At 35.5% G+C, this 16307-nt stretch overlaps 1 protein-coding gene across 1 annotated transcript in view; it reads left to right on the plus strand.

Moving 5' to 3' along the window:
* LOC105304349 (endoplasmic reticulum aminopeptidase 2) overlaps nt 1-16307 on the plus strand; it is a 36742-nt gene that overhangs the window by 3317 nt on the left and 17118 nt on the right. The window contains exons 2-8 of the mRNA XM_011378395.2: nt 937-1075; nt 4603-4737; nt 6353-6473; nt 8378-8532; nt 11381-11494; nt 12943-13074; nt 13304-13435. Of these exons, the coding sequence (XP_011376697.1) occupies nt 937-1075; nt 4603-4737; nt 6353-6473; nt 8378-8532; nt 11381-11494; nt 12943-13074; nt 13304-13435 (928 nt within the window). The remainder of the gene's footprint in view (nt 1-936; nt 1076-4602; nt 4738-6352; nt 6474-8377; nt 8533-11380; nt 11495-12942; nt 13075-13303; nt 13436-16307) is intronic.

Raw genomic sequence — 16307 nt, forward strand, 5'->3', positions numbered from 1 at the left:
CTTTTTTCCCTCCTGTCTTTTCTCACCCTTTTTCTGACCCTTGAGATTTCCTATTCTCCCCTTCTTCTCCAATCAAAATCTGCTCTCCAGCTGTGCTTTATAATTGAAGTTTTAAATCCAAATGATAAACCTGTAGTTATACTATTTTAGGCAGTAGTAAGGTGATGTGATATAGAGATTTGTCAGAGTATCTATCTACCTCTTATAGTCTAAAGACTGGAGCTGCTGTGCCAGTAGGCAGGGGGAGCTAGAATTGTTTTGGGTCTTAGGTCCCCCATGGAGACCCCTAGCCAACCATGATATAGGAATATGAAAACTCAGTTTCTTGCTTGCAGTAGAGGAAAATTTGAAGATGGGGCTTCTATTCCAGAGCCCCCTGGGAAACAGGCTGAAGCTGGGACCTGATCTGGCTTCCTCCTCTTCCCTGTTTTGCTTCTCTCATTCCCTTTTCTCTTGGTAGCCTGTTCTGAATGAATCAGGGTCTGCTTCCTAGGAACATACCCTAAGACATTTCCCATATGCACAATTGTTCAGACATCTGATTGAGGTCCCCACAGGCTGAACTACTAATTTCCTGGTCAGTTTTGCCCTGAAATTGACTGGGCATGCATGCCTACCTCAGCCATTTACTAGCTAAGGATCCTGGAAAGATCACTCCAATTCTCTGAGCCTTAATATTCACGTCTGTGATGAGTATGACGATCATATGAGTAGAGTGCCCATCGTCGTGCATTATTCCCAGTTGGCAGCTATTAAACAAAATTTTACCTTTTTTTTTTTTTTTCAAAAAGGAAGCCTGAATTCTCTAAGATTATAGTGTGAGACATCAAGTATGTCACCTCTAGGTTTGATAAGCTGTGTTCTGAAGGTACACATTTATTTCTTTTCTTGGTTTCACTTGTGTATTTTGGCTGGGGGTACTTCTTCTTTTCACAGAACAGTTGCAGTAACAGATTTTGAGCCAACTGATGCACGAATTGCTTTCCCTTGCTTTGATGAACCTTCGTTCAAAGCCAACTTTTCAATCAAGATAAGAAGAGAAAGTGGACACATTGCACTATCCAACATGCCAAAGGTACTGCCACTTTCAGAAACATTGGAGAATCATTCTCCAGTTGAGCTTTGGTCTTCGTTGTGTTATTTTTAAAAATATTTCCTTTGTTTTCAGGACTTAAGCTATTACTTTGTTTTATCTATCTACATAGTATGTAACAAACTTAATCCTTCTAGATTTTTTAACATCACTCTGGGGAATTGTCACACAAGAGGTTTTGTTTTGTTTTGTTTTTTAAAGAGATTTAGAGTTTCTTTGTGTTTATATGGAAACATTATTCTTTTAAATCAGGGGTACTTGGCCAACGATGAAATCATATAGAGCAGCACTTCTCAAACTTTAATGTTTAGATGAGTCATCTTAGGACTCTGTTAAAATTTAGGTTCTGATTCAGTCAGTCTTGGGGTGAGGCCCAAAATTCTGCCTTTTTAACAAGCTCCCAGGTGATGCCACTGCTACGAGTCCAGGGACCAAATTAGGAGGGATAAGGGCCCCCCTGGAATTTCTGATCTGGCCTTCCGTACTGGAAAGAAGAAATCCTTTTTATTTTTTTAAGTTCCATAAGTAGTTCTTAAAATTATTTATAAAAATTATTTATTGTGGTTATATACTTTTTTTTAATTGGAAGAGCTCTTTGAACACTTTTATTTGGCTCACATTTATATTCAAAATGCGGAGACTCTGAAAGATACAGTAGACCCTGAACTTCATTTAATATTTCCTCACTAATGATGTGCTTACCATTTGTGCTGTTGAACAAAATGTAAACCATTTCTCCACTGTTGCTTGGAAAGTAGGACAAAAATAGAGTCTCTTCTGAAAGCGCTTCTGTAGGAGGAGCAGCACAGAAAGCAGCCGGGTCACAGTAAGCCGGCAAGTGGCCCTACCTGCTTTTCCTCTCTATCCTGCACAGTGACTTGCCTCCGTGGATGAAAGGGAGAAATGAGTTGATAAGCTAGACACTGAATTCCCTCAGATTTCTGTTTAATGTTAGAAACAATATTTGCTCTGAAACACTGGCAGAGCAGATCAAGGGGGAAAGTGACAACATTCTATGTGACACATATCCCACAGTTTTTCGAATACTGTAAAGATAGCAATTTAATTGTCCCTCTCATTTTTAGGTAAAAACGATCTGCTACCTTAACTCAAAGTCTTCTCTTCAATAGCATGTTCATTTAAGAGTAGTTCAGTCCCTTTCCTGGCAGCTCTTTATTAATAGAATTGTTCATATGAATAATCATGGAGGGTAAAGTGAAAATACAGTTCATAAAGCCTTTTAATTAAAATGAGATGCAAACATAAATTGACATTTTGTTATATTAGAATTTAAATTTCTATCTTTAGAAACCTCCAATACTTCTCATATTTAGAAAAACTAAGTGAACACTTCGCAAATACTTTATACGAACTTTGAATCTTTGTATTGCCTCAGTTGACCAGACCAGTTGTCTGGATCACACTGTTATTAGCGAATACTGGCCTAGCCGTCTGCTTCTCATTTACATACCCAGCCGGGCTTTCAAGGCTGGCCAAAACAGGAAAACTGAACTAATGCTACAATCATGCTCTGTGGATAATAGCTGCAGCACTTAAGATGGGTTATGGACTGGTGGGGTGAAGCAACACATACTAAGTTCTCAATTTTTTAAGTTAAGAATACAAAATTAAGAGAAGTGAGGTGGCCAGCCAAGTACTAGTAGAGACAGCATATCTTTTGGGCACGTCTTTGTCCTCTTAATTCTTTAAAGGAAAATATACCTGCTGGCAACACTTGCTATGTGCAAGTAGAGTCCTGTCAATATTAAGAAAACAGTGAAATCTTTAACTAGCAACAAGTGTTTTATACTTGGACCTTATATCACCATCCTGGATGAACTTACGCTAACAACCTATACACCTCAGTTTAAGGCACTGTTAGTCTACAAAGGTTGCTCCAGGTTCCTGAACAAAATTTAGCCTCCAAGGGCTTCATTTTTATCCTGGGCGGTGGGGGGCGAAAGGGGGATGTAGATCAGAGGGAATGCCCATCTGTCTCTCCTAACCATCTCTGCCACCAGCTGTCTAGTGTCACAGACTCTCATTTCCCCATAATACTACAGCCTTGCCTCTTTTTCCCCTCACCCCTTCACACACTTGACTAAATGGTTTTGAAGTTTGGTCAGAAGACTGCAACCATAATGCCCTCTCCCCGGGCCCCACCATAACCCTCTCTTCTGCTAGGAGTATGTACCCATAGAACTGTGGTTGAATCAGGCTCATAAATAAAAAGATTATTGTTGGGCAAAATTAATTTGCTGGACAGAGGTAAAATTTACAGCCCTATATATACTGCTAACTTTCTTAGAGTATTTGGTCAGTGTCTTCTGCTTTATTGGAACTTACAAATTGATTTTTTTGATAGAAATCCATATAAATTCTACAGAATTTAATAGCAAAAATATTTGTCATCGAAATAGACTAGGCACTTTATGGTAATATTTCAAACTATTATCTCTCACCAAAGCAAACTGAAATCTTAACCAAACACATAAAACATGCTCTAGAAACTGTAGTTAGCTCTGCCACAAGCCTGACACCTTGGAAAGGGGGGTAGACAGGGTAGGAGCAAGCTAGTCTAAGAGTTATTATCACTTTGAAGAAAGTGGTATTTTCAGGTTACCATATCTGATCCATTCAGTATTTAGGGGTGTTGTATTATGGTGGAGATCATCTCTGGGACAAGCTATCCAGAGCAAATGAAGACAAAATTCAGTAATTATTCAGTGAATTTGATAGATGCAACTGACAAGTCTGTAGGCTTAAAATTTTTGCTTCCTCAGAACATAGGCAGAAGCTTAAATTACTAATGACCTCCTTGGCCTGACTGCTCTCATTGCTGAATCAATGAAGCAAAGATAAAAATAAGACTATGACTCAAGCTGTCACACACTGAGTGAAAGAATGAGCAACGTCTTTAGAGTCATATGGTCGCATCCACATCTTGGTCTTGCCATAGAACTCATCGTGTGATCTTGGATAATTCAGTTACCATTTCATAGACTCTGTTTCCTCACCTGTGAAATAACACCTACCTCACATACAAATAATAAGAGGATTAAAAGATAATGCAAAGCATCTAGCACAGTTTTGCTTCTTGTTTCCTTCTGCAACAGAGGTTTATTTATTATATAACAAAGAGAAAGGAGTCATTGTCTGGTATTTTTTTTCTTAGAAGTGCAGAACTTAAATTTATGCCAATTTGGAAATTATTGCATTTCAAGAAGGTAGAAACATCTAAAATGCTTTTATGCTTTCAAGCAACAAAATAAGATTTGGCATAATTTTTAGATTCCAAAAGTAGTCCATTGTGTCTTCAAGGAAGTCTGGGAATAAAAGAAATCAAGGGAGGAGAGGCTACAGAATATTATGAGAGGCCATTGATCTCCTATAAGGACATCAAGTGTCCTTCAGAATGTCAGGCTTTCCTCTAATGTACCTGGCTTAGGTCATAGGCATTGTTGTAAAATACTCCAGTTTTCAAATACTGATTCTTTTCTTTCCTGTAGGTTAAGACAATTGAACTTGAAGGAGGCCTCTTGGAAGATCATTTTGAAACTACTGTAAAAATGAGTACATACCTTGTAGCCTACATAGTTTGTGATTTCAAGTTTGTGAGTGGGACAACCTCATCAGGGATTAAGGTGAGACTGAGATCTAATTTTGTACATAGCCCAGGATAGCGTCCAGAGGACAACGAGCTTTTCTTTATTTTCTTAAGCTTTTTTCCTTATTATCAAAGTATCATGCTTATTTTACAAACTAATGATAGGTAAAAAATAAAATAGATTACTTGTAATCCTATTACCAAGAAATAATTACTCATAATATTAACATTTATCTTCTAAATATTTTTCTATGCATGTCAGTATGACAGTATTTAAAGAAATGGTATATACTGTATATATATACTTTTTACAAAATAATATATGACTATTTTAACTTAATTTTTACCATAATATGTAATAAAAATCAAATGTCACTAAATATTTTCCTATAATACTATATTAATAATTGTATAACACTATGCTGCATGGAGGTACCATAAGGATTTTTTAATGAGCACCTTATTTTTAGATTTTCACATTGTTTCCAGTTGTTTCCTATAACTTTTTTCCTCAGTGAAAAAAGGTATTCATAATTTCTAGAGTCTCTGTTATTTGAAAAAATTTATAATACCCAGTAATTGTTTTATAAATTTTTGCAAACCGATCAGTAGAGATATTAAAAATAAAAGTAAAAAAAGAACTCCTTACCTTGAGGAACCAAATGATCAACATAAAAGCATAGTCAAAGAACTATAAAATAATGCTTATGAAATATAGCTATAAAATGATTACAGTTTATATACATATTATACCTACAGATATGTAGAGATATATTATGAACAATGTATTTATTTACATATGTGGCATCTCTGCACATAGGTTTATATGTGCATAGATATAAATGTGTGTAAGAGGTCAGATGGCACTTCACTTCAGAGGACAGGTTGCTGTCAGCTTCCTTGGATTCACATCCCAGCTCTACAGTATTTTATATGGGTGCCTTGGATGAAGTTACTTAATCTCCATGAAGATAATAGCAGCTACTTCATAAGGTTGTTGAATGAATTAAATTAGAGTTTACGTGTATGCATTTAGTATGGTGCCTGGTAAGCCACCAAAACACGGTGGCCATTAACATATCTTTCCTATACAAGTTCTAAATGACATCAGTTAATTCAGAACATACAAGCAGATCACAAAAGGAAAGTAGCACTAAACTTTAAGCCCAAGAAAACCAGAATCGAACTTTATTCTTTCCATTTAATGGCTAGTCACTTTGGAGGAAGTCAGTGAACATATTTGGGCATTTTTGAGTAATTATTTAAAGTAAGCTAGATGGGGAAAGGGATGGATCCAGTAAGTTCTTGAAGACGTCCTTACCTCATAAAACTATGTTTTATTTGAATTGTGCTAGTAGTCATGATTTTGGAAAGCTAGTTCTCAAATGTTGGAGTATATGATAGTGATGAGTTCAAGTAGACTCTCATAATATAATGGGCAATATAGTTTGAAATTTACAGATTAGCACCTAGAGAATGAATTGTAACAGAAGATGCAGGATCGTTTACAATTCTCAAGACTGACTTTTGCTTTAATATTTTACGGAATTTCTTGAAAGATGCAGTCTGTCTTTCTTTGGGTAAGTGTTGTTAGGAATGGAGTTGTGCCAAGGAGCTATCATTCAAAAACCACTTCTGATCAACATTTCCAGGTGTCCATCTATGCATCCCCAGACAAGTGGAGTCAAACCCATTACGCTTTGGAAGCATCGTTGAAGCTACTTGATTTTTATGAAAATTACTTTGATATCAACTATCCACTCCCAAAACTGGGTAGGTTAAAACTCCACATCATTGTCTATATGTGATTTAAATGAGCACAGAAGTTCACTTAGCCCCAGAAGCAATAATTTGTACCTCTGAGTTTTTCCTTGAGTGTAGAAAATAAAGAATTATGAGAAGACATAATAGATCATTTCTCTATTATCAGGTTTAATGTTAAAATAGCTGCATTGCATATTAGATTTGCTTGAATGAATTTTCTAGAGCATAATTTTTTTCTATACCATATTTGTTTATACCAGCCATCTTTATAAAAGTTGCTAAAGCTTTACATAAACAGCTGAAACTGTCCCTTCATCTGTTATCCATAGTGCAATTGAGGTTGGAAGAAAGATTATAGCACAGATTTTTTAAAAAATATTTAGAGGAAATAGATAATTTGAATATGGTAGCAGTAGATCTTTATTTAAGAAAATACACATAGTCTCTCTTGGTTTTAATTTTCTATCTTAAATATTAAAAGTTGTGATTTTTATAATATTGCAGAACACATAAGAACTATGACTTAATTTTATAACTCATATAGATTACTCTTTAGAGCTTCTGACAGTGATAAAACATTTATTTTCCTTTGGGATGTTAGGAAATACTCCTTATTATATCCTTCGTCTCTTTTTCCACCCCCAAACTCCATGTGAATGTTTTAAAGAGAAGGTAAAATGGCCATCAAAAGACATCTCCAGGTGCTTATTCCTATAGTGCCTGAGTCTCACTGTATTATTAGAATGCTAATTCTATATACCCGTTAGCACAGATCTACTAAATTCAGTTTACCCATAATCCACTGCTGTCCTACGTCAAAAGTCGAGGAAAGATCATATAACAGCCATCGATAATTTCATGTTGTTCTTGAAAAATGCGGCCTTGAAGATTAGATGAAATGTATTTCAAAACTAACTGAAAAGAAGCATGCAGCTTAAGAATAGAGCAGATATAAGCATCTCTAATGGCTATGGGAAATAATCCATAGCATAATCATGGGAAATAATCCAAAACATAAAATCGTCACTGTATTTAGAAAAGGAGTCATTCCCACATTTGAAATGCTAATGAATATTAATATTTATTGGTGCCAATTTAGTATTTTATTTTGTTATAAATGTTTGCTTTTACACACTGGAGTTAACTAGTATTAGTTAGTTAATTAGGCAATGCAATTACAAACCAAGTGACTTGGTTTATTTCGAACTTAAAAAAAAATTACCTTTTCTTTCAGTTGAACAGTACTTCTTCCAAAATGTCCTGGCAGAATAAAAGAAAGAATTCCGAGATTAAATATTAGCCAGAAATTTTTTAACCTATGTGAAGTCATTGGCAAAGGATGTACATGGATATAATATAAATTAATATTTATTATACCTGAGTTCTGTAAAGATAATTAAGTTTTACTTTACTCACCTAAGACTTTGTTAAGAGGTAGAGGAAATATCAATCTTGTTCTCCTGAAACTGAAATCCTGTATCTTTCTCTTTTTGAAGAAATTAGTTCATTTTGCTTTGATGGATCTCAAACATAATTATTCAATACTTTTTATTTTCAAACTTTTCAGTATAATAATATAAAATACAATATTAGTGTTTTTAAATGAATTATTTTCTTAGCGGTAATACACCCATGGTATTTTCAGAATTTAATACTTAAAAAAAAAAGATCGAATATCAAAAGGTTACTTTAGCTACAATCGAAACTGTATAGATAAAATTTATCATACTTGATATGGGTACTGATTATTTTTACTGCAACTGCAAGACACCATGTCAATGTTAAGATATTCTTGATGTTTTCAGAAAGTCTGTTTATATATACTGAAAGCATCATATGTATTTGAAGAGAAAACAAACCCCAGTTCTGGTGTAGAAGTCATAATGATAAGTGTGATTCTTCTTATTTTTTAGATCTAGTTGCCATTCCTGACTTTGCGTCTGGAGCCATGGAAAACTGGGGCCTCATCACATATAGGGAGACATCACTGCTCTTTGATCCCAAGACCTCTTCTACTTCTGATAAACTGTGGGTCACCAGAGTCATAGCCCATGAACTGGCACACCAGGTACTTGGCACTCGTGACATTCTCTTAGTATCAGTCCTAAAGAGCATTATACAGCACATTACCAATCTTCCTGAAACAACATAAAATCATATCATTTACCTCTAGAAGGGACCTTAGGGATTATCAAACCCAATATAATATGTTAAGTAGCAGAGGGCTCAAGCTGTAGACCATGGGACTCCTAAAGGAATTTTATCACAAAAGAAGCAGTCATTATAGTCTCCACAACTCTTCAAAGTAAAGCCTTCAGATGTCTTTTAGTAAAGAATAGTGTGGACTGTGCATATACATAAAGCACAGAATTGGAAACCCTACAAATAGAGATTTCTACTAAAAATATTTCTCCTTATATCCCCTAGAACTGTAACATTCCAATCTAGGGCAAAATCAACCTTCCTTCAGCTGGAACCTATGATTATGCAAGTACATAATGCAGTACTTCCAGTCTAAGTATTCACAGGCTGCTGGCCCTGGGCACTATACCTAACTCTCTCAACTTCAGAGTCCTCATCTATAAAATTAAGTTAATAGAAGCTCCTGGTTCTTGAAACTGTTTTGAGGATTACAGAGAGGTGTCTGTGCCTGTCGTATAGTAGGCTCACTAAGTATTAGTTATTAATGATGACAACAATAACCACTGCTACTGCTACCATTTCTTGCATGATAAGGTTTCCAAGTGCCATCTATCAACACTGTCTTACATGCAAATATGGAACTGTAAAACTAGCACTATAGATATCAGAGATGATTTCTACTCTATTTCCGTTCTGAAAATCCCCAGTAACAAAGTGAATTATTAAGGGTCCCAGAAATTCTCTTTCACCATGTAGGTAAATATCATGCCATTGTAGAATCTGGTAATGTCTCTTAATTTTAATTTTTACCTTTACCATTTATCATCACCATAATAATAAATTCTGTTTTTCTTTTTTGAAACAGTGAACTAAGTACCCAATTACACAGGAGCCATGCTCAGCATTGTACTATAAGAACATATGGGCAGCCTCTTCTGGTTTAGAATCTCCCCACTGGCCCATCTTAGGGGTTTTGATGATTAGTCACTGGTAGATCTAAAGTACTTAACACTGCCTGGGAATTCCTAATCTTTCTACCCAGTGTTCGTCAGGAAATTGGAGAGCTCTACCTCTGAAGCTCCGTGCTGCCTCTGAGCCTTCCTTTAATAGCCTCTCTTTCATAGAGATGTAGAGTATAGGGCTAGAGCAGCAGGCCACAGTGGTTTTTGCCTTGACTGTTTTGTCTCCATATGACCAGGTCACACCTCTGTTAAAAACCCTGACAAAGACACCCAGTGCCAACTGGGTAGGTCAAGGGTCCATTAGCAAGGCATGTGAGGTCCCCATGATGTAGCTTCTCTCCACCTCTCCAGCCTCATCTCTTACTATCACCCTAAGCTTTAGCCATCCAAGACTACCTGCCGTTTCCTGAACATGCCAGGTTGTGTTGCTCCTCTATGCTTTTACTCCTACTACGTGATCTGCCTAGAGCACACATCACTCACAACATACTTAAGGACCACTTGCAAGTCTTAGGAAATGAATCATTTCCTAACTAATCTACAAACTCTCCAAGCAGAACTGATTCTTTCCTCCTGGAATCCTCTCTGTCTCTTGTACAGCCATTAATCATGTCATAAATAATGCTTTCTTGCATTTATCTGTCTACTGGTTGACCTCTATCATTTGTATTGAGGCAGGAGCTGTATTATATTCATATATATTTCTAACATATGGCACAGTGCCAGGAACATAATAGGTTCTCGATAGTCCCTGAATGAATGAATGAATGAATGAATGAATGAATAAACCATTCTTGCTAACTGGAAAAGTGACCAAAACCAGCTCAGCCTGTATTTCTCATTTTTATCACTTCTCAACTTGAGGAAACAGCTTCTGTCTCTTCTCATAGATGCCCTTGGGAAGATTGATGTCCACTTGCAAAATAATCTGAGGCTCATCAGAAAAGGAACAGAGCTCAGTTTCTAGAAGCTACAGATACAGCTATTCTGCTCTAAACTGTAACAAGGCTCTTCTGAATCTTATTTTAAGTTTCCTATCCTTCTGGAAATTGCAATCCTATAATAGATAAACTCAATGCATGGTATTGGGCACATGGGCTAAATAAATTAAATGTAAACGTACATGAAAAAATAGTAATATTTAAAAATGGTGTTATAGAACAAATATAGGTCAAAGGTGAATTTCTATTTAGGTTATCCTTATGCATCCTTTTTTATTTTGTTTATTTATATTTAAAATCTTGGACCTTTATTCACTTTAGTGACCAAGTTAATTCCTGGGAATAAATTAGGGCAGAGGTTAACAACAAAATTTGCTCATCAGTAATATTATGTAACAATCTGCAAGTCCTGAATGAATTCTTGTGATTCTCTTAAATACCTGCTACTTAATATAAAGAGATAACTTTACCAAGGATATTTCGGTTTATATTTTGCCTCAGATCACCACCATATATCAAGGATGAGCTGAGATTTTACTTATTGTGCAAGAAAGAAAAGACTACCTTTACAAAATATTTTTATTTGCTTCTTTAATATTAAATCTAGTAGCTAGGAAATCTTTGGAGAATAAAATGGAAGTTGGAGAGTTGAGGGCAATAAGGACACAAAGAAAAGTGAAGCAAGAAAAATGTGGTAAGACGAGAAGGCCAGGACAGCAGCAGGAGGAAGCTGTGCAGAGAAAAGGGTAGCAAAGATAGAGGAAAGGCCTTAACTAAAGGAAAGAGTTAGCATCCATTATACTAATTACTATAATTAACAATTTTCTATTTTTTTTTCAACTTTCAATAACATCGAGTTTTTACCTCCTAGTGGTTTGGCAACCTGGTTACAATGGAATGGTGGAACGACATTTGGCTCAATGAGGGTTTTGCAACATACATGGAACTTATCTCTGTTAATGCTACATACCCAGAGCTACAATTTGTAAGTTCACGGTTTTGTATGTCATACCATATACCCTAAGGAATCACCAATTTGCTGTTAAAATTTTTAATGAGTGTTAAAGAGAAAACAATATAGCATGGTATTTTTGAGCCTGTGGTGTTTTGTTTGATGTATGAAACAGACTGTATTAGTTTGCTAGGGCTGCCATGACAAAATATCACAGACTGGCTAGCTTAAAAAAGAGAAATTTAGAGGTTTGAAATCAAGGTATTGGTAGACTTGGTTTCTTCTGAGGCTTCTCTCCTGGGCTTACAGATAGTCTCTCTCTCTCTCTCTCTCTCTCTTCATGTGGTCTTTCGCTGATGTTTTTGTTTGTCCAAATTTCCTCTTCTTATAAGGGCACCGGCCAGATTGGATTAGAACTCACCCTAACAGCCTCATTTTAACTCAATCCCCTCTTTAAAGGCCTTATCTCCAAATACAGTCATATCCTGATGTGGTGAGGGCTAGGGCTTCAACATATAAGTGGGGGGAGGGAGCACACAATTCAGCTCATAACAGAAATCCCTCACCCAAAAATTTGTGAACAGAGAACTCAAATAGCACATGTATACAGCTGTGTATTGAGAGTGAGAGAAAAGAATGTCACTGTCCTCATACAATAATGTAGGACAAGGCAATGCCCATGTCTATAGGTCCTGTGAAGAGTTTAGGCATGATTAGGGGCACACTCCTCTTGGAGTTCCAAAGGACCTATTTACTTCCCCAAGATGTGTGAAACGATTTCTTCAAACATGCTTTTTTTCACAGGCATAAGTAGGTCAGAACACCACCTAGCAAGGTGGTTAGTACAGGTTAATTAGCTCTTTGAGGTAGGCATTGGTTCAGTACAGTATAGACAGACGTGGATTTAAAGTCAGTGTCATTTTATTTGCTCTGTGTTAAATCTGTGTTTTAATCTCAAAACTTCATATAGTCTCTCTAGTAAAAGGCATGTGATACATCTATCTCACATGCAGGGTATTGAAAACCTGGTAGATGATGGATGTAAGGTCCTGGCATGTAGCAAGTATTCACTAAATGGGAACCATTAGTTTTAGTTCTGTATCCAAGGCTTGGTATATGGTAAACATTCATGCAGTGCCTAAGGGAATGTGGATTTATACTATTATGAAGGAGAGAATTGGTGAAAGGGGAATATGTAAAGAGAAAGAAACTTATAATCAATTGTAAGAAATATTGATTGAATACTTATTTCTCAGAATATTGGAAGGAGATTTGACTTTGGGTAGTGAATACACAATGCAATATACAGGTGATGTATTATAGAATTATATACTTAAAGCTATATAATTTTATTAACCAATGGCATCCTAATAAATTTAATAAAATTAAATATATATATATCTTATTAAACCTAGCATGTTTTCTATTGTTTTGAGAGTGTCAAATTGAAATTGAAAAAGTAATTCTTCTCCTCTGTTTAGGATGACTACTTTTCGAATGTGTGTTTTGAAGTAATTACAAGAGATTCATTAAATTCATCCCATCCTATCTCCAATCAAGCAGAAACTCCTACTCAGATACAGGAAATGTTTGATACAGTTTCCTACAACAAGGTAGTAAATACTGTGGGCAGTGGAAGCTCTGCTTTCAGTAGAAATATGAGGAGGTCCATAAGATCAACAAGTTAAGTTTTTGCTGCCAGGTTACTGCCACGTGTTTCACTTTTTATTTTATTTGCTTCGTATTTTTCAGACATTATACATGTTCTATAAAATTAAGGTTTCCTGTAAAAACATATCATACTATCTTTTCCTTTAAATTTTTTCTTTTTCTTTTTTTTAGGGAGCTTGCATTTTGAATATGCTCAAGGATTTCCTGAATGGGGAGAAATTTCAGAAAGGGATTATTCACTACTTAAAGAAGTTCAGCTATAGAAATGCTAAGAATGATGATTTGTGGAGCAGTCTGTCAAATGTAAGTCATGTGTTGGGTTACAATAGACTGTTGTTAAGCTTATAAGGTGACAGGCTAATTATGAATATTTATAAATTGTTATATTGTCAATCAATAAATATTTATTCCATTGCCTCACTGCCAGGATCCATAGAAGGCAGCACCTACCTTTTTCCTCTCACACCATGATAAACCAGGATGCCACACTAGGTTAGCTGTACGGGTTTGATACTTGACCTCCTTCTCTTTAGTTTTCTTTGTATGATTAACCGTACACTTTATCCTCGATTTTCCAGAATTTGTAATAACTTTATAATTCCTAACACCTAATTACATAACACCAAATCTGCCCAAATTTTAAGGGTAAACTCTACTTGCTCAAATTTATTTCCCAGCATGTATTCTATACTGAGTGAGACACACCTTCTCCTTCACAGGAAGAAATCCTTCCCAATCTCTGTCATCATATCTTTGCTTCTAATGATCTCACTACCTGAAATGCCCTTTCTTATTTCCAACAATTTAAATGCTATCCATCTTTTGAGATCTAGCTGAGATTTCATTTCCTCTTCACAGATTGCTTCAGCCCTTACTGGTGTGCCTTTCTGCTAAATAACTAGAAATGCATTTATGTGTCTGTTCCACACAGTGACATTTTCTTTTCTTGGTTTATATGGGTCCAATAACAATGCAATAATAACAATAATAATAATAATAATAATAATAATAATATTTGCTTAAGAGCAAGAATCATGCCTATTCTTTCTTTTTACGCCATTGAACTAGCATACTATTGATCCTATAGTCTAACTGTGATTAATAAACAGTTAATGACTGATTAAAGAACACACGGTAACTTTGTCATTGGGATTTATGTAGTATAATAGGTAAGACAAAGCAGAAAACATACAGGAAACTCAGATAAAATGATTCTAATAATTATTAAAATATTCTTGAGGGAGGGGGTAGAAGGGAGGTAGATGGGGTAAAAAGGGTCAAATATGTGGTGACAGAAAGCAATCTAACTATGGGCGGTGAAGACACAGTACAATATATATATATGTATCTTACTGTTAAATTGTATACCTGAAACTTACTGGATTTTGTTAACCAATGTCATAAATAAATAAATAAATAGATAGATAGATAAATAAATGAATAAAAACTAAATAAATAAATAAATAAGATAGAATCCCTTTATACACTAAAAAATTCTTAAATTTTCAACTGCAGGATATTTCAAGTATAAAATCTTTTATAAAAGTATTAAGCTGGCAGAGCTTGTGCCTCCAGGCAAAAGAACCCTGTGCCATTGCACACAGAAGACTTTCTCTTTTCTTTATAAGTACTTATGTCCCAGAGAAAGTAATAATATTGTTCAATATTCGTGTAGCACTTTACAGTTAAAAAAATTCATGTGCATGTATTATCTCATTTGATTTTTTTTTGTATGCTTTTGTAAAATCTTGACCCTCATGGTCTCATCTGCATGTCACTTTGTGGTCAAAGAAACAAAGTAAAGAAACTAAAACGTTTTTTGAGGTGGCTCATATCTTTTACTCACATTTCTTGAAAATCATAAAAAGGATCGAATTACTAAGAGTCCTTAGTAATATTTATAAAAATGCTCCTTATCCATTTCCATCACCTCCTGCAGAATATGCAGATGCTCACTCTCTACAAGTCCTCCTACACTTCCCAACAAGGCTCACATTGCTTTTCTCTCCCTTCCCTCTCTTTTCCTCTCTCCTTTGCTATTCATGTATGATTGAGTGCGTGTGTGCGTGTGTGTGCGTGCGTGTGTGTGTGTGTGTGTGTGTGTGTGTGTTTAAACATCAACCTGGCCTTTCTTCAACAAGGAAGAAACTGTCTCTGGTGTATGTAGGGGGTGTGTGTGTAGCAGGGAGGGATAAAGGAGAAATTTGGCCAACAATAAGAGGATTTTTTTAGGCCAACTAAAAAAGTTGAACAGTCCTATGTTAATGTTTGTCACATCATGCTTATAACCACCAAGAAGGTAAGGCAGGCATTCTTACCTCATTTTTACAGATGGAAAAATAATACTAAAGGAGAGATTTGCTCAAAATCATATATTACATGAGTGATGGAGTCAATACTTGAGTCTTCTAACTCTAAATCCAGTATTCATTCTTTCAATTACATCATAGCTTCTTCCTAGTTATCAGGAAAGTCTCCTATCTAACCTTCCCTTAAAGGTCCTAAATTCTAGTTGACCCCCTTCTGATACCAAATGAAACTGGTATGAACATGATAAATTCCTGAAAATATCTTACTCAGCATTGTATCATATATGTCAATTCCAATACATGTCAATAGCAACTTGGAAATCAAGAAATTCATGTCCATAAAGTCATCTAATAGCACTTGAATGTCTTAGGCAGTGTCTATGTCATTTTTTCCATCTATAGTACCCCTTAGAGCATTAACTCCTGATTATTCAAGTGTTGATTGCCATCTTGGTGATTTTCTTAGGTCTCATGCCAATTCTGAATTCAAAATTTGTTATTCATTCATTATATGTTACTGTGATAGTCATTGGGAATAGCTAGGTAAGCAAAAGTGTTTCCCCCACTGTCAAGGAGTTTATGATATGATAGGAGAAAGTTAATACTAGATACAGTTGCCCACAGGGGCATGAGTAACATGCACAATAAAATAATAAAGTAGGACCTTTCCCAGGGGAAAGAAAATAAATGAAAGGAAAATAAAACAAATCGATTCATCCCTAAAAGTTATTCTACCATATTGAACTTCTTTAGCAAACTTTAAATATATACATAAATATTAACTTCATCTAGACAAGATAAGGAGCATGGTAATTCATGAAGTAACTTTTATGTATTTCCTGTGTATCACTGCAAAGATGCCTTTT

The sequence above is a fragment of the Pteropus vampyrus genome, unplaced genomic scaffold (genome assembly GCF_000151845.1).
Source record: "Pteropus vampyrus isolate Shadow unplaced genomic scaffold, Pvam_2.0 Scaffold11, whole genome shotgun sequence".
NCBI classification, from domain to species: Eukaryota; Metazoa; Chordata; class Mammalia; order Chiroptera; family Pteropodidae; genus Pteropus; species Pteropus vampyrus.